This window comes from Tachyglossus aculeatus, chromosome 4, assembly GCF_015852505.1.
Source record: "Tachyglossus aculeatus isolate mTacAcu1 chromosome 4, mTacAcu1.pri, whole genome shotgun sequence".
Classification (NCBI taxonomy): Eukaryota; Metazoa; Chordata; class Mammalia; order Monotremata; family Tachyglossidae; genus Tachyglossus; species Tachyglossus aculeatus.
In genome coordinates, this window is record NC_052069.1 from 53,798,098 (window position 1) to 53,817,456 (window position 19,359).

General features: G+C 43.0%; 1 protein-coding gene across 2 annotated transcripts in view; it reads right to left on the reverse strand.

Annotated features, from left to right (window-relative positions):
• The window catches only part of PLPPR5 (phospholipid phosphatase related 5), a 113,352-nt gene that overhangs the window by 62,596 nt on the left and 31,397 nt on the right, over nucleotides 1–19,359 (reverse strand). For both annotated transcript variants that reach the window (XM_038745260.1, XM_038745261.1), the window contains exon 2: nucleotides 7,289–7,421. In XM_038745260.1, coding sequence (XP_038601188.1) covers nucleotides 7,289–7,421 — 133 coding nt within the window. The remainder of the gene's footprint in view (nucleotides 1–7,288; nucleotides 7,422–19,359) is intronic.

The window sequence follows — 19,359 nt, forward strand, 5'->3', positions numbered from 1 at the left end:
ATCACTTTAATGAACTATTGTACCAGCCAAACTGACAATGATCAATACATATGTAAATATCACTACTCAAAGAGGGAAAAAAAGTAATTTAGGAAGTTAATTGATTTAAAAACATAAGTTAAAGTCCATTATGATAATGCTAATCTAAAATACTCAAATACTCTCCCAAACATTTTAAAGCCATTCATTTATTGAAGCTTCAATCCAGAGAAAATCCTCTTTTTCTCTTTGAATAAATGAATTGAAGCAGTGTTAAACAACTTCCCAAGGTCATAAGAAGTCAACAATAGAGCTGGTGATAGAAAGGTTTTCCTTTATTTGGGTATTACTGAAATCCCCATTACAAGATTATTCCCAAAACCCAGTTGCTCTGCATTTAAAATGCCATCTATACACTTTTTCCTTAATCCAACTAACTTCCCTGTTCTTCTCACATCCCTCTTCTCACCACTATCACCCATGATATTCACACACTGAGTGAGAGTTCCAAGAATAAACTCAAGCTTCTTATCTTTGAATTTTTAAACACTGTCCTTTGATGAAGTTTTTGTGATTTAGTGCTGAAAAACTTCAGGGTCTATTATGTGGTATGGTTTCTCCAGAGAAATCGGTGAGCAGAAATGGCTGCAAAATAGACCCCACATAATGCTTTCCTATTTTAATAGAAAAAAGTTATACGTAGGAAACACAGGTTATAGATTATTGGAAAAGCTAATGATTAATATATAACATGCACCTTATTAAGTGATCCAAATTTTGGGGAGGCTGAAGTGTGTAAAACAAATGTCTTTTAAATATTTTATTAACTATTGTTTTAAAGATTGAAGTCAGGAGACCTTAGCTTTATTGACAAAATTTCATATGACGAATTATTGCAAACACACAACAAATGCAGCCTATTTGGATGTGTAAACAAATTCATGCCTAAGTAAGGAGGTGTTAGATTTGAAAGTATGCCTGGCTTAAGAAATCTCTGACTAAACATGGCAATGATTAAGATAGACTATTTAGCATTCCTTTATACAGACACAACGATACAGAGGTGTGTATACAGTTATTGGGCCAAATGTTGCTGTGATTTATTTTCTGGAAGTCTATTATCTCAATGACACTGGGGCATTTGCTATTTTTGCTATTTAGGAATACCTCCTTTCTCTTACTATTCCTGTAGGATGAGGATTTTGTTGGTTGTGTTCCACTCAGCAGGCCCAGATGGCATGCTCTGACTTCAATGCTTAGAACAGCACTTGACACATAGTAAGCAATTACAAATACCATTATTATTATTATTGTTCAAATGACCCCAGACACTCGAGGGAAATTGGGTCTAGGCTAGGGGAACCACTGAGAGACTGAAGTGTTTCCTCGGCTAGCCTGAGAGGGCCCCAGGGTGGATTAGAAAACCAATATGAGCCTTGCCTCCCCTCCCCCCAGCAAAATCTCACTTCCCCCACCCCATCCCAGCTCTCCCCCACCACATCCCAGCTCTTCTTTCCCATCGCCACCCCTCTTCCCACTCTCCCTGCCTAGGCCCCCGCCAACTCATCCCAATCCAAACCCTATCCACCCTTCGCACCCTTCCCCCTCCCTCCCCTCCCTTGACAGCTGCTGCCAAGTGTCGCCTCTGGAACCCCCACTCCGTTATAAGTAAGCTCCCTTTCATCCTGGACCTATTCCTTTCCAGCTCTCTACTCCTCCTCGCCCTAACTGAAACATGGCTGTCTCCGGACGACACGGTCTCTTCTGCTGCTCTCTCTCCAGTGGAGGCCTCTTCTTCTCCCACTCCCCCAGACTCACCGGAAAAGGAGGAAGTGTCGGTTTCCTCCTTGCCCCCAACATCGCTTTTGCAATATCCCTCTTCCCCCTTCCCTTTCCTTCCCTTCCTTTGAAGCCCACATTATTCGCCTCTACCATCCCCTCCAGATTCTTGTAGCCGTCATCTACCACCCTCCCAGCCCCACCTCCAACTTCTTTAACGATTTTGACCCCTTCCTCACCTTCCTTCTCTCCTTTTCCATGCCCACACTGATCCTCGGAGACTTCAACATCCACATGGATATCCCTGGTGACTCCTCTGCCACCCGCCTTCTATCTCTCCTTGACGCTGCCAACCTTTTGCTCTACCCCACCTCGCCCACTCAAAAACTTGGTCACACCCTCGACCTCATCATCTCCTACCGCTGCACTGTCTCCACCCTCACCAACTCTGAAATCCCTCTCTCTGATCATAATCTTCTCACCTGCCTCCTCACTCACACTCCTTTCCCCTGTAAATCCATATTACTCCCTCACAGAGATCTCCGCTCTCTTGACCCCATCCATCTTTCTGAGCTCCTCACACCCCACCTCGCCTCCCTTTCCTCTCTACCCAATCTTGATGATCAGATTACTGCTCTCAACTCTACCCTTTCTACTCAGCTAGACTAGCTCGCTCCCCTTTCCCTTCGCCACTCTCGTACCACTAACCCACATCCCTGAATCACTGCCACTGTCCGACTCCTTCGCTCTTATGCTCGAGCTGCTGAATGCTCCTGGCGAAAGTCTAAACTAAACCAAGCCAACCTTGTTCACTTCAAGTTTATCCTTTCCTGCCTTAACTCAGCCCTCTCCTCTGCCAGACAAAACTATTTCTCCTCCCTTATTGACACCCATGCCCATCATCCCCGTCAGCTCTTCCGTACATTCAACTCCCTTCTCAGGCCCCCGGTTCTTCCCCCCTCCTCCTTCCCTCACCCCCAACGATCTGGCCTCCTAATTCATTAATAAAATTAAATCCATCAGGTCTGACCTCCCCAAAGTCACTCCCCCAACTTCTCCAACCCCCCAGCTCTCAACGCTCTCCGCTACTCGCCCATCCTTCCCAGAAGTATCCTCAGAGGAGCTCTCCTCCCTCCTCTCAAGTGCTACTCCGGCCACCTGTGCTTCTGACCCCATTCCCTCTCATTTCATGAAATCTCTCGCTCCGTCCCTTCTCCCCACCTTAACTTCCATCTTCAACCGCTCACTCTCCACTGGTTCCTTCCCCTCTGCTTCAAACATGCTCATGTCTCTCCCATCCTAAAAAAAACCCTCTCTTGACCCCACCTCACCTTCTAGTTATCGCCCCGTCTCCCTCTACCATTCCTTTCCAAACTCCTTGAACGAGTCGTCTACACGTGCTGCCTCGAATTCCTCAACACCAACTCTCTCCTCGACCCCCTCCACTCTGGCTTCTGTCCCCTACATTCCACGGAAACTGCCCTCTCAAAGGTTACCGATGACCTCCTGCTTGCCAAATCCAACGGCTCATACTCTATCCTAATCCTCCTCGACCTCTCAGCTGCCTTCGACATTGTGGATCACCCCCTTCTCCTCAGGACACTATCCAACCTTGGCTTCACAGACTCCGTCCTTTCCTGGTTCTCCTCTTATCTCTCCAGTCGTTCATTCTCAGTCTCTTTTGCAGGCTCCTCCTCCCCCTCCCATCCCCTTACTGTAGGGGTTCCTCAAGGTTCAGTTCTTGGTCCCCTTCTGTTCTCGATCTACACTCACTCCCTTGGTGACCTCATTCGCTCCCATGGCTTCAACTATCATCTCTACGCTGATGACACCCAAATCTACATCTCTGCCCCTGCTCTCTCTCCCTCCCTCCAGGCTCACATCTCCTCCTGCCTTCAGGACATTTCCATCTGGATGTCTGCCCGCCACCTAAAACTCAACATGTCCAAGACTGAACTCCTTGTCTTCCCTCCCAAACCCTGCCCTCTCCCTGACTTTCCCATCACTGTTGATGGCACTACCATCCTTCCCGTCTCACAAGCCCGCAAACTTGGTGTCATCCTCGACTCCGCTCTCTCATTCACCCCTCACATCCAAGCCGTCACCGAAAGCTGCCGTTCTCACCTCCGCAACATCGCCAAGATCCACCCTTTCCTCTCCATCCAAACCGCTACCCTGCTCGTTCAAGCTCTTATCCTAGCCCGTCTGGATTACTGCATCAGCCTCCTCTCTGATCTCTCATCCTCCTGTCTCTCCCCACTTCAATCCATACTTCACGCCACTGCCCGGATCATCTTTGTGCAGAAACGCTCTGGGCATGTTACTCCCCTCCTCAAAAATCTCCAATGGCTACCAATCAACCTACGCATCAGGCAGAATCTCCTCACCCTCGGCTTCAAGGCTGTCCATCACGTCACCTCCTCCTACCTCACCTCCCTTCTCTCCTTCTACAGCCCAGCCCGCACCCTCCGCTCCTCTGCCGCTAACCTCCTCACCGTGCCTCGTTCTCACCTGTCCCGCTGTCGACCCCCGGCCCACGTCATCCCCCTGGCCTGGAATGCCCTCCCTCCACACATCCTCCAAGCTAGCTCTCTTCCTCCCTTCAAGGCCCTACTGAGAGCTCATCTCCTCCAGGAGGCCTTCCCAGACTGAGCCCCCTCCTTCCTCTCCCCCTCCCCCCCCCTCCCCATCCCCCCCTTACCTCCTTCCCCTCCCCACAGCACCTGTATATATGTATATATGTTTGTACATATTTATCATTCTATTTATTTATTTATTTATTTATTTTATTTGTACATATTTATTCTATTTATTTTATTTTGTTAATATGTTTTGTTTTGTTCTCTGTCTCCCCCTTCTAGACTGTGAGCCCACTGTTGTGTAGGGACTGTCTCTATATGTTGCCAACTTGTACTTTCCAAGTGCTTAGTACAGTGCTCTGCACACAGTAAGCACTCAATAAATACGATTGAATGAATGAATGACTGAAAGAACAGACTTCCTAGGCCAACACTCACAGTCATTCAATTGATAGATCAATGATACTCATCTATTGAGCACTTACTGTGCACAGAGCACTGTAGTAAGCACTTGGGAGAGTACAACAGAGTTAATAATGGATAATAATAATTATGATTATGGTATTCATGGCTCAGTGGTAAGAGCACGGGCTTTGGAGTCAGAGGTCATGGGTTCGAATCCCAGCTCTGCCACATGTCTGCTGTGTTACCTTGGGCAAGTTGCTCAACTTCTCTGAGCCTCAGTTACCTCATCTGTAAAATGGGGATTAAGACTGTGAGCCCCCACGTGGGACACCTGATCACCTTGTATCTGCCCCCAGCACTTAGAGAAGTGCTTTGCATATAGTAAGTGCTTAACAAATGCCATCATCATTATTATTATTATTATTATTCGTTAAGCATTTTCTATGTACCAGGCACTGTACTAAGTGCTGGGGTGGATACAAGCAAATCAGGTTGGACACAGTCCCTGTCCCAGGTGGGGCTCAAAGTCTCAATCCCAATTTCGCAGATGAGGGAACTATGGCACACAGAAATTAAGTGACTTGCCCAGGGTCACCCAGCAGACAAGTGGCGGAGTTGGGACAAGAATCTGTGAATTTCTCACTCCCAGGCCTGTGCTCTATCCACTATAACATGCTGCTTCTCAGAGTTGGTAGACACATTCCCTGTCCACAATGAGCTTACAGTCTAGAGGGTAAAAGGGTGAGGTACCCCTTGGCTCTCAATAGTAGGTAACATTACTTCGTGGGGAGAGAGTCTAAGCATTTCATACATGGAAAACTCTAGAAAGGGAGAAGTTTTCTTATTTTACAGCATCACAAAAGTGATAACTTATTTTGGGGTGACTAATTAGCTACAGATCATCTCTATAAGATACAAGAATTTGACAATGATAAATACTGAAATCAGCTGTAGACTGGAAAATTAAATACAACCTATGAAATCTGAGCCTCATCATTCTCATACAGAGGTAAGGTTCCTTCCTTTTAACAAACATATTGCCGTACCCCAATTTAGTATTCTTAATTGGTTCCCATAGTAAAAATTAAAGTGCATTAACACATTGCCGTCTCTAGATGTTGCCGACTTGTACATCCCAAGCACTTAGTACAGTGCTCTGCATACAGTAAGCACTCAATAAATACGATTGATTGATTGATTGAATGATTGCCAAGATCCAAAAACACTTACCTAAACTATAAAATATTTAGAAAGTGATAAAAATACAATATAGGTACATGACTGAACAGCAAGATATTACATACCAATATATTTTGAATTCAATTTTCAAATAGGATATTTCACATCCTATTCTACAAAAAGGCAGGGTAAATTTTGCAGTACTATTTCCAAGTACTATTTCTCTGTAAATAAAACCATCATTAAAATTCAACAATGCTATTGCAAAAAAATGCTTTAAAAAGTGCATTATAATGGGAGGGAGGGTGGTCTAAGGGAAAGAGCACGGGGGTTCAGGATAACTCAGTTCTAATCCCAGTTCTGCTACTTGCCTGCTGTGTGATCTTGGGCAACTCAGCCTCTCTAGACCTTGGTTTCTTCACCTGTAAAATGGGGATTAAAATATGTATTCTTTGACTGTGCCCCTCATGTGGGACAAGGACTGTATCTGGTCTGATCAGCTAGTTTCTCCACCAGAATTTAGCACAGTAAGTGCTTACTATCACTATTATTACACAATTAATGGAGAATTGCAGAATCAATCCATCAATGGAATTTACTGAGCACGTACTGTATGCAAAGCACTGTACTAAGCACTTGGTGAATACAACAGAGCTGGCAGATATGTTCCCTTCCCAAAAGGAGCTTACAGTCTAGATGGGGAGAATTAATAAATATGTATTTACCAATTCAAATGAGATTGAAATGGTATTTTCAGGCACTGGATGTGAGAAGTCATTTTTTGATCAGGACTTTGGGTCTCATATAGGTCCTTTCACTGCTTCACATACCTATAGATGAATGCAACCTTTGGTGGTGTCTTCTTTGAATCAATCAATCACATTTATTGAGCACTTACTATGTGCAGAGCACTGTACTTGGGAGTACTTGGAAGAGTACAATACAACAGGATTGGCAGACACTCTCCCTGCCTACAATGAGCTTACAGTCTAGAGCGAAATAAAGTTTTTCTGTGTTTTCAGACAAAACACAGAAAAACTAAATATATAAAACTAAATATATAAATATGTTTCCATAACTCTGTAATTCTTATTATCTGTAGGCTACCATGTTGTCATCAAATTTCATTTCTTCAGATTTATTAAGAATCTATAGATAGTACATTATTCTTATAGATAGATACAGATAGAGTCTGGATTCTGAGAAGGGGTTATCTCTAAATTTGGTATGTAGTGCAAAAAGTTTGCTTTAAGCTATAATAAGAATTTCAGGGACAAAACAAGGCACTTATGATCTTAATCATTTACCCATTAATTTAAGTTTCTAAAAAAATCATTCTTTCAAAAACACAACAAAAGAACACATACCAAGAAATCGGATAGTTCTGCGCACCAGTGGATTTATATAACAACAGTCTCCTGTTAAAATAGTTTTTTCTTGGTTTTCAAAATCCCTTGTGGCTAGTTGTAGACAAAACACAGCAGTTTCTCCAACTATTATCTTGGGGAAAAATATAAAGATACAAAAAGCATATTAGAATACATAAAGCATACATGTTAATGATGTAGAAATAACTATTCCATTAAAACAATGAGCCAGATTCAATAATAATTCTGTCATATTCCTTGTTTTACCAATTTGCCTAGTCAGGGAACAAACTGACATAACATAACTTTTGGGGAAAAAGTTAACTTAATACATTTATTTATTCAATTCATAAACTAACAATAATAGAATATGAGATTAAGTTTGACTTTCAAACAGTAAGGAAGTAAGCTGTAAAAAAGTGTTTATTATCTATTTTCACCCATCTCTCTGTTCTCATTCTTGTGCAAACTCCTCAAATGGGTTAAATGCACCTGCTGATTCTACTTCCTTTCCTCTGTCTTTGTCCTTGACCCTCTACCATCTGAGATCACACAGGCTACTGATATTATACTCTCCAATGTCACCAGTGACATCCCCTCATTGCCAGCTCCAATGTATTCCACACTCTCCTAGTATTTCTGGACCTCTCAGTTGCCTTTGGCCACACGGACCTTTCCTTACTTCTGGAAATGTTCCCTAACTTTGCTTTAACAAAGTCAGTTCCCTCAACATTCCCCCCTTATCTCTCTGGCCCCTCATTTTTGGTCTCTCTTTCCACCTCTTTATTCATCTCTCATCCCCTAACTGAGGGTGTCCTTGAGGTTTTGTTCTGGTTTCCCATCCTCCTCTCAATCAACAATATTGATTGAATATCTACTGTTCACATAATAGTACTCTATTAAATGCCTCAAGGAGTACAGTATAATAATAATGATAGTATTTGTTAAGTGCTTACTATGTGCCAGGCACTTTATTAAGCGCTGGGGTGGAGACAAGCAAATCGAGTTGGATATTGTCCCTGTGCCATGTGGGGCCCACCGTCTCAATCCCCATTTTACAGATGTGGTAACTGAGGCACGGAGAAGTGACTTGCCCAGGGTCACACAGCAGACAAGTGGCAGAGTCAGGATTAGAACCCATGACCTTCTGATTGAGGCCCATGCTCTATCCACTAGGCCATAGTAGACATGATTCCTACAGTCAAAGATCTTACAGTCCAGGAATGGAGACTGACATTAAAATAAACATAAAGGGGGATGTAAGATATCAAGGGAACCTTGTGAATATTTTGCGTTTACATGATGCAGAAGTGCTGAAACATTCACACTTCCCCCTTTCAAAGCCCTACTGAAGGCTCACCTCATCCAGGAGGCCTTCCCAGATTAAGCCCCCCTTTTCCTCTGTTCCCCCTCCCCTCCCCATCACCCCGACTCGTTCCCTTTGCTAACGTCCCCACAGCACTTGTGTATATACATACATATTTATAATTCTATTTATTTATATTAACAATGGGTATATATCTATAATTCTATTTATTTATATTGATGCTATTGATGCCTGTTTACTTGTTTTATTGCCTGTCTCCCCACTACTAGACTGTGAGCCCATTGTGGGCAGGGACTGTCTCTGTTGCTGAATTGTTCTTTCCAACCACTTAGTACAGTGCTCTGCACACAGTAGGCACTCAATAAATATGATTGAATGAATGAATGAAATGTCGGCAGGAGATACAAGATAGGAGATTAGAAATCAATCTGGGAAAGTCTCCTGAAAGAAACGTGGTTTTAGAAGGCCTTTGAAGGTGGGGAGAGTAGTGATCTGATGAGAGACTGGGGAGAATTCGAGACAGAAGTCTGAACTCGAGAAAGAGATCAGCTGCAGGAAAGTTGAGATTGAGACTCAGTAAACTCATTTATTCAGTAGCTACTACGCCCCATGACTTCAGCTTCCAACTCGACATGGATGATCCCAAAATCTCTCTTAACTCTTCTGCAATCTTTCATTTCTTCTTGCCTCCAAGGCATATCCATATGGATTTCCTACCTCCTCCCTAAGCTCAATATACTTAAAACTGTACTGTATACTGTATTCAGCAAATTGAACCCCATTTCGTGCTTTACTAGTTGAGTCTGTCATGTCGAGTAGTCCCACTAAAGCTGCTATTTATTAAGATTTCCTATAGATTTAAAGTGAAATTACATTAAGTTTTTTAAAAAATACTTCCATATTTTCCCTATTTATTTTTATCAAGGCAAAACTGTCTAAATGAATTTCTCAGGGAAATTTCCAGAGAACTGAACTTCTAGAGTTAAAATCTAGATCTTGTTATACCTTTCTAAACCAGATAGGCCAAGGGGATTGCTAGAAAACTGACCCTCAGACCTCCTACACAAATGGAAAGTGGAGTTGACAGGCAATTTCTGGAACTAGTGGGAACTGGAAATTATGAGGAGGAGTTGGGGGGACATGTAGAGGATAACACAGGGTCAGGACTGTGCAGCTGAAATGGTTGCAAAGTCTCAAGTTGGGGGAACATGGTGCCCACTGCATGGTAGTAGTTGCCCTGGAAAATTTCCCCATTTGGGGACAAGGCTCATACAGCCTAAAACGGGCCAAGTCAAAGGGGGCAGAGAGAGGGGAGGTGGAGTGAATGAAGGGGAGACTGGGAAAGGGGAGGGACAGAAGTGCTATCCATGGAGGAAGAAGTCAATAAATATATCAATCAATCACATTTATTGGGTGGTTACTGGGTGTAGAGCACTGTACTAGGTGCCCGGGAGAGTACTATATAACAGATTTGGTAGACATGTTCCATGCCTACAAGGAAGTTACAGTTCAGAGGGGGAGAAAAACACTAGAACAGAATCAATCAATCAATCGTATTTATTGAGCACTTACTGTGTGCAGAGCACTGTACTAAGCACTTGGGAAGTACAAGTTGGCAACACATAGAGACAGTCCCTACCCAACAGTGGGCTCACAGATTAATCATAGTTATTGAGCTCTGTATTAAGGATTTTGGAGAGTAATAACTGTGGTGTTTGTCAAGTACTTAAGATGTGCCAGGCACTGTACTAAGCGCTGGGATAGATACAAGGTAATTGGATTGGACACAGTCCCTGTCCCACATAGGGCTCACAGATTTAATCCCCATTTTCCAGATGAGGTAGCTGAAGCACAGAGAAGTTGGTTTGCCCAAGGTCACACAGCAGACAAGTGGTGGCCCCGGGATTACAATCCAGGCACTTCTGATTCCCCAACCCACGCTCTGTCCACTAGGCCATGCCATTTCCCAATATACAGAAGTACGATATAACAGAATTGGTAGATACATTCCCTGCCCACAAGGAGCTTACAGTCTAGAGGGAGCTCACCACCTAGTTCTGTGGGACTGAGGGTGGGAATGAACAAAGGGTACAAAACCAAGTGCGAGAGTGATGCAGTAGGAAGAGAGAGTAGGGGAAATGCAGGCTTAGTCAGGGAAGGACTCTTGGAGATGTGATTTTAATAAGGTTTTGAAGGAGGAGAGAGTGATGGTCTGCCAGATTGGAAGAGGAAGGGCATTTCAGGCCAGAGGTAGGACACAGGTGAGAGGTAGGTGGAGAGATCGAGGTACAGTGAGTAGATGGAGCAAACTGACTGGGATGGATTGCAGAAGTAAATCAGCAACATAACGCTGGAGGGACCAAAGTGATTGATGTGGAGGTAGATGGGCAAGGAGATTCCTGAAGAGTGGAGAAACATGAACTGATTTTTTTTTAGGAAACTGATCTGGGCAGCAGAGTGAAATATGGACTGGAGTGGGGAGAGAGAGCAGGCATGGAGGTCAGCTGATGCAGAAGTCAAAACAGGATAGAATAAGTGCTTGGATCAATGTGGTAGTAGTTTGGATGGAGAGGAAAGGGCAGATTTTAGTGATCTTGTGAAGGTAGAACCAACAGGAGCTTGGTGACAGTTTGGTTATGTGGGTTGAATAAGAGAGATGAGACGTAAATAACACCAAGGTTATGGGCTTATGAGACAGGGAGGAATGTGGTGCTGCCTATAGTGATGGGAAAGTCATCAAGAGTACAGAGATTTGGTGGGAAGATGAGTAGTTTTGTTTTGGGCTACTGATTGTTGGATTGATAAAAAGGGGAAAGGAGAGGTTAAAAAAAGGAGAAGGGAGACAGAGATGGAAAATTGGAAAATTAAAAGTGTAGGAAAATTAAGAAGAGACCAAGGAAAAGAAAGAGAAATAAGAAGAAAAGTGAAGAGGAAGAGGAATGGGGATGATGGGATAAGGGAAAGAACAGAAATTGCAAGGGAAATAGAAGAGTTAGGGATGGGATGGAGCAGGAGATAACTCCTCCCCACTATTGCTCTCTTCTACTGCTGTCAGGCTCTGCCACTGGCCATTTCATAGGCCCAGCATCTTGGCTCCCAGCCACACCTGTCATGGGCTTTGCCACCCTGAGTTGGGCAGCAGGTAGCAGTGGCAATCATGGCAATGCAGCCATGACTAAACTAAACTAGCCTAAGAATAGGATGTTCACGATGATGGGGATTTGCCTCGTCCTGCAGCACCAGAAGCTCCTATTCAAGGCCTGAAGGACCAGTTGACCTATGGTGGTGGTAGTGACTGTTGCTCACACCCATGCTGACAAGCAAGACTAGAGGGATGGGCTGAGGATTTCTGTCCCAGCATAATAATAATAATTATGGTATTTATTAAGTACTTAATATGTGCCAAGCAATGCATGTTAGCCTACAGCAGGATGCTTAATGTGTCCCCTCTTAAACCAGTCAGGTGACAGGACAGAACTTCCAAACATATGACTCTCTTGTCCAAATGGAACTTCTGGTAAACTTATACGAGGCATATGTTGAGCACTGCATTTTTCATTTGACTACTGCCTCAATGCTCTCTTACATACTGAAATGGGGATAAAATAACTGTTTTCCCTTCCTCTTAGACTGTGATCCCCATATGGGATGGGAATTGTATCAGATCATCATCATCATCATCAATCGTATTTATTGAGCACTTACTATGTGCAAAGCACTGTACTAAGCGCTTGGGAAGTACAAATTGGCAACATATAGAGACTGTCCCTACCCAACAGTGGGCTCACAGTCTAAAAGGGGGAGACAGAGAACAAAACCAAACATACTAGCAAAATAAAATAAATAGAATAGATATGTACAAATAAAATAAATAAATAAATAGAGTAATAAATATGTACATATATATATAGAGAGAGAGAGAGAGATGGGGGGATGGAGAGGGGGATGAGGGGGAGAGGAAGGAAGGGGCTCAGTCTGGGTAGGCCTCCTGGAGGAGGTGAGGTCTCAGCAGGGCCTTGAAGGGAGGAAGAGAGCTAGCTTGGCGGATGGGCAGAGGGAGGGCATTCCAGGCCCGGGGGATGACGTGGGCCGGGGGTCGATGGCAGGACAGGCGAGAGCGAGGTACGGTGAGGAGATTAGCGGCGGAGGAGCGGAGGGTGCGGGCTGGGCTGGAGAAGGAGAGAAGGGAGGTGTGTAATCTGACCCAATGTGTAGCAGTATTACGGAACTCAGGAAGTGCTTACAAATGCTATTGTTATTATTCTGATGGGGTGGGAATTCAAAACTACATTAAGTCTCAATCACATGGAAACAGTAGGGTTAGTATATACCATGGTCAATTAGAGAATAGCAAATATGACTATCAAATTTCACATGCTTATTCTGGTTCAAAGTTTTCTGAATTTATGATATATATAAAAAGAAGTTGAGATTTGGAATTCTAAACAATGAACATTTTCAGCAAATCTAAAGGTAAAGACAAGTTGCAAATGCAATTTCTCCATAGACTGATGGTATTAGACAACATTTCTCTCATTACATTCCTATGTTCAGTTAAAATGCGGTGAGGCCAAATTCTTTATCAATGAGAAAGATCAAACTTCCACAAATTGCTAATCTGTTCTTACTTACTACCTTGTATTTTTTTCCCTTTCTGCCACCATCCAATTGAATGAGCACAGGCTGACCCAAGGTCTAATCCCAGCTCTGCCACTGACGTGTTGGTAAGGTAACCTTGGGCAAATCTCTGAGCCACAGTTTCCTCATCTGTAAAATGGGGATGAGATACCTACTTCTCAATTCCTACTAAATGTGAGCTCTGTTAGTTCTAGGAAATTCTTGATAAATATCACAATTATTATTACTCTCATTACTATCACTATCCACTAGATCGCACTGCTTCTCGATCTAAGCACTTGATCAGAGATTTTGCTCTTCATGCTGTTTCAACACCGGGTTGCCTTCAGATTGGCTTCTTTTCAGGAGACCAGGAGCAATGGAAAAAGGCTGTGCTGCCAGCAGCCTCGTGGGCACTGCCAGCAGCTACAGGAGACCATCTGTTAAGTGGGCACGGAACGGGTTATCTTCCCTGGGAGGATGTTACTCTTGGCATCCTCGGCGTGAATGGGAAAATTGTGAAAATTGTGTTGAGTATTTAGGAACGCAATCTTTTAATTGGGGGTGTCCATTTTGCTTCCCCTTTTTTAAAACTTGTAGGTACGCTGTAGCCAACACGAAAAACGTGGGATTTAATTAGCTCTTTTCAAGCCACCTGCAATATATTGCAAAGATATGAGTCGTGTCTTTTTGTTTAAATGGAGCTATCACAAAGAATTCATAATATAAAAGCGATGCTCTTGCTAAGAAAAACAAGTCTGACAACTCCTGTTGTGAAGTGTCTTTTTTAGAAAGTCTCTCCAAAAAGGAGTAAAGTAATATGCGGATTATATTTGCTTGCTATAGTCTGCATGTTACTGTCAATTTTTTGGAACTAATTTACAGGCCCAAAAAGCATTCTAGCAAACCAGGATAATTCTGGTTCAAAGAAACGCCGATTATTTCTTTTGTGCCCCTCTAGATTATCAGCTGACACTAGCAGTTAAATGTCTTTAACCATTTGTGACAACAGATCTATTACACTGAAAGATGCATTTAGAGGATTTTTTTTAAATGTCCAAAGTATGCACGATCTCCGATCCCTCTTTATGTTGCTGGTCCATGGAGTTTTGGGAAATTGTCAAAACTTTTGTAAAATATGTCTAAATTCTTTGTAAGGGTGTTATGAGCTCGTTGTCGGTTTTGATCTCTTTGAAATTAAAGTCAATGCCAAGGTCTTTCCCCACTCCTCAAGAACCTCCAGTGGTTGTCCATCCGCCTCTGCATTAAACTCCTTAGCACTGGCTTTAAAGCACTCAATCACTTTACCCCCTCCTACCTTACCTCCCTGATTTCCTACCACAACCTAACACACTTACTTCGCTCCTCTAAGGCCAATGTACTCACTGTACCTCAATCCCATCTATCTTCCCCTTCTAGACTGTGAGCCCGCTGTTGGGTAGGGACTGTCTCTATAGGTTGCCAACTTGTACTTCCCAAGCGCTTAGTACAGTGCTCTGCAAACAGTAAGCATTCAATAACTACGATTGACTCTCACCACAAACCCTATGCTCTCCAATCTCTTGCCTCTGACCTGGACTTTGTATCCGACAGATGACCACCACTCTCCTCACATTCAAAGCCTTACTAAAATCATATTTCCTCCAAGCAGCCTTCCCTGGCAAAAACCTTAATTTCCCTACTCTCTCTCCCCTCCACATCTCCCTTGAACTTGGATTTGTACCCTTTATTCACCCCACCCTCAGCTCCAGAGCACTTTCATACATATCTGTAATTTTTTAAATTTATATTAATGCCTATTTCCCCTCTAGAGTGTAAGCTTCTTGTGGGCAGGAAACATGTCTAACAACTCTGTTCTATTGTACTCTCCCAAGCCCTCAATGCAGTGCTCTGCAAACAGTAGGCACTCAATAAATATGATTGACTGATTACTGGAACACGTGGACAGGATGTGAGAGTTTAGATGAAGAGAGGCCCCAACTGGAGTGACAGAGATGCCTGAGGACCATTTTTCTTCCAGCAGGGCTGAACTGCACTTTTCTTCTTGCTATTCTTATTTAGTGTTATTTCTCATTGAAAATTATCTGCTGTTTCTTTCCCAGTATATCTTTCCTCGCCACATTTTCAGGTGGCGGGCTCTCTGTGAGTATAATTCAGTATCCTTGCGCCTTTCCTCACTGCTTAGATTAGTACATGATATCCTCATTTGAGTTCTTTTTCCCAGGGCTTAGTACAGTGCTTTGCACACAGTAGAAGCTCAATAAAAACCATTATTTTGGCAGGAATTTAGCATAGGGTCCTGAACAGATGCAATAAATAATAAACCTAACACTGATTCCTATGAAGCTTGGCTTAGTGGAAAGAGCCCGGGCTTGGAAGTCAGAGGTCATGGGTTCTAACCCCGGTTCTGCCACTTACCAGCTGTGTGACTTTGGGGAAGTCACTTAGCTTTTCTGTGCCTCGGTTCCCTCATCTGTAAAATAGGGATTAAGACTGTGAGCCCCACGTGGGAGAACCTGATTACCTTGTATCTACCCAAGCACTTAGAACAGTGCTTGGCACATAGTAAGTGCTTAATAAACACCATCATTATTATTATTGTTTTATACGAAATTGTATTCTGCTGAATCTTTCAGATGGATGCATTTATCACAATGCTTCAGACAACTTCAGCTGCATTTTCTCTAGTCAGCCATACTTTAAAAATTTGATCATTGCAATCACATAGGTAGATGTGGATAGGTATGTGGAGCCTACACTCGGAAACAACAGATGAGCCCCAGTCCTTTCACAAATAATTTGGGTCCATGAATCTATGCCATCAATCAGTGGAATTTATTGAACATTTACTCTGTGAAAGCACTGTAGTAAGCTCATGGAAGAATACGAGGTAGTGGACACAATCCCTGCCCACAAGGAGTTTACAATCTAACTGGGGAGACAGGTAGTGGGATGCAACAGAGTTTAAGCCTGTGCATGTAAGTGCTGGTGTTTGTGTATGTGGTGGGAGGATACTGGGGGAAAAAGGCGGGCCCAAGTTTTCAGGTGATTTGGAAGAGCTGAAGGGCCAGTAGAAGGGGAAATGAGGTCGGAAAATGAAAGATTAATCAGATATGGTCTCCTGGAGGGGCTGCTATTGCCAAAAGGTGTTGAAGATGGAGAGAGCACTGTCTGCCAGATATGATGGGGGAAGAGTTCTATGATGGGGAAAGGAGTTCTAGCAGAAAGGAGAATGTGAGTGACAAGCTAGCGGTGAGGGACTACATTGAGGTACAGTGAGGAAGTTGGAATGAAATAAGTGAAATGTGAAGGTGTAGTGAGAGAGAAGCAAGTTTAAGTAGAGGGAAGAAAATGGATGATCAGGAGATTCAGCTTGATGCAGAGAGGAATAGATAGCCATTGGAGATTACTAATGAATAGGGAGATGTTTGAAAGTTGATCTGGGAGGTAGAGTGAAGTGTGTGGGGAGATCAGTGAGGCGGTTGATTACTCAGGTAGTAGTTATGATAGGATAAAAGTGTTTGGCTCAGGGTGGCAGCTTGGTTGCCACTCCTGGCAGTATGGTGGCAGAAATGATGACACAAATTCTGAAGTTGTTAAGAAAAAATGAACAAGATTTGTTATGGTGATTGTGTTTTGCACAGTGACATACTCTCCCATCCGTGAGAGCCTCACTCTGGTTATGGCAGTGGTGAAGAGGTAGCTATGAAGACACAACTGATACAGATTTTCCACTGTAATGTTCTACTGATTCCTTCTATTTCCTTGGCCTGCCATTTCCATTTCACTGTTATTTGATTACTGCTGGATCCCATCCTCTTTCCTTACATTTTTGAGTATCTTTTTCAATAAAGTGCTGTTTCATACTGCACCATCGCTTTGCCTCCAATTTCACTTAACAATTCATTTCATTTTTCTCTGGAGTTTTTTCCTCCCTTGTTGTTTCTTTTTTTTTCTAGGAGCACAATATCCCTCATTTTTTTACTTATTTTCTTTTTGAATAAGATTTCACAGTCCATTATTTCCATTCCTATTTCCGATTTGATTTCCATATGTTTTCATTATTTTAAACTCTCAAATGAACCTATCAATTAATGGTATTTATTAACCACTTACTCTATTCAGAGTACTGTATTAAGCATTTGGGAAGCAGACTGGCTTAGTAGAAAGAGCTCAGGCCCATGAGTCAGAGGACCCAATCCCTAATCTACCACTAGTCTGCTGTGTGACCTTGGGTAATTCACTTAACTTATCTGTGCCTCAATTTCCTCATCTGCTCTTCCTCTCCTCCAGACTGTGATCCCCAGGTGGGACAGGGACTGCATCCAACCTGATTAACTTGTATCTACCCCAGCGATTAATATAATGCTTGGCACATGATACACCCTGAAGAAATATCACAATTATTATTATCACTATTATTATTATAATTATTGGGAGTATGATGCAAAAGATTGCTATATATGACCCCAGCCCTCAAGGATCTTACAACACAGTGGGGAGACAGACATTAAAATAAATTACAACTAGGTGAAGCAAGCAGAGTATAAGGATATGTGTATAAGTGCAGTAGAGAAGCAGCTTGGCTCAGTGGAAAGAACATGGGCTTTGGAGTCAGTGGTCATGGGTTCAAATCCAGGCTCCACCAATTGTCAGCTGTGTGACTTTGGGCAGGTCACTTAACTTCTCTGTGCCTCAGTTACCTCATCTGTAAAATGGGGATTAAGACTGTGAGCCGCCCATGGGACAACCGGATCACCTTGTAACCTCCCCAGCACCAGAACAGTGCTTTGCACATAGTAAGCGCTTAATAAATGCCATTATCATTATTATTATTATTATTATTATTAGGGCTGGGGTGTGCATCAAAGTGATTCTCTCTCTACTACTTCCCTGCTATCCCTGCTGATCTTCAAAGGCTATTTTGGGATTTTCTTAGCCAGTTTAACTTCTCATTATGGGCAGGAATTGTGTCCACCAAGTCTGTTGTAGTGTACTCTCCACAGTGCTTGGTTCAGTGCTCTGCACACACTCCCCTGACTTTCACTCAATCAAATTTTTTGAGTGCTTACTGTGTGCAGGGCACTACTAAGCACTTGGAAAGTACAAATTGGCAACATATAGAGATGGTCCCTACCCAACAACAGGCTCACAGTCTGACTCCTCTTCCTCACCCAATATATTTCCATGTTTTTGGCTTTTTTTGCACAAATTCCCAGTGAGCCCCAGCAGAGAAGTTTCCTGGTCCTCAGCCCCAAAACGGGAGAGTGGAACCTAAACATTTCCACAACCAATCCCAGCAGACACACCACCCCTGTCCATTTTCTACATCAGGAATGTACACTCCAATTCGCATCAATCACCGAGCCTGAGAATGGAACCAAATGAAATTCAAGTGAGTTACTGATGATGCTGGCGCCAGTAGGCCCAGCTGGGATTCTTCGGTCAGATCTCACTGAGTTCAGCAGCAAAATGTGCTTCCCTCGCTCCACAACATTTATGCATTTAATATGCTCATCATCAGAGAAAATTTTTGGGGAACAGAATTTTACAATGTGTTTGGTAAGGTGGCAGGTTACTAAATTATCATTACCTCTCATGGGAACAAGAAAAGCTCTTGTTGGTTAAGCTCACTGTGTGCGGGGAATGTTTCTACCAACTCTGTCGTATTGCACTCTTCCAAGAGCTTAGTAAAGTGCTCTGCATACTGTAAATGTTAAATATCATGGACTGATTAACTTATTAAGTGAGACTGTCTCCCCAGTTAGAATGTGAGCTCCTTGACTGCAGGAAATGTATCGCTTCATTGTTCTGCATTTTCCAACTACCTAGTATAATTGACTGCACCAAGTAGGTGTTCAAAAAATGGAATTACTACTACCTTGTTTTCATTCAACCATATTTATCGAGTGCTTACTGTGTGCACAGCACTATAGTAAGTGCTGGGGAGAGTGCAATACAACAATAAACAGACACATTTCCTGCACACAATGGGCTTTTGTGGTCAGTCTCTCCCCTCTCTTATAGGTTTAGTGAATAGCTGAAAACCTGCTTGGTTTTTACTCCTGTGGGACTATTATTTTTTTTTCTTTTTGGTGTGATCATTCAATCAATCACTCAGTGGTAC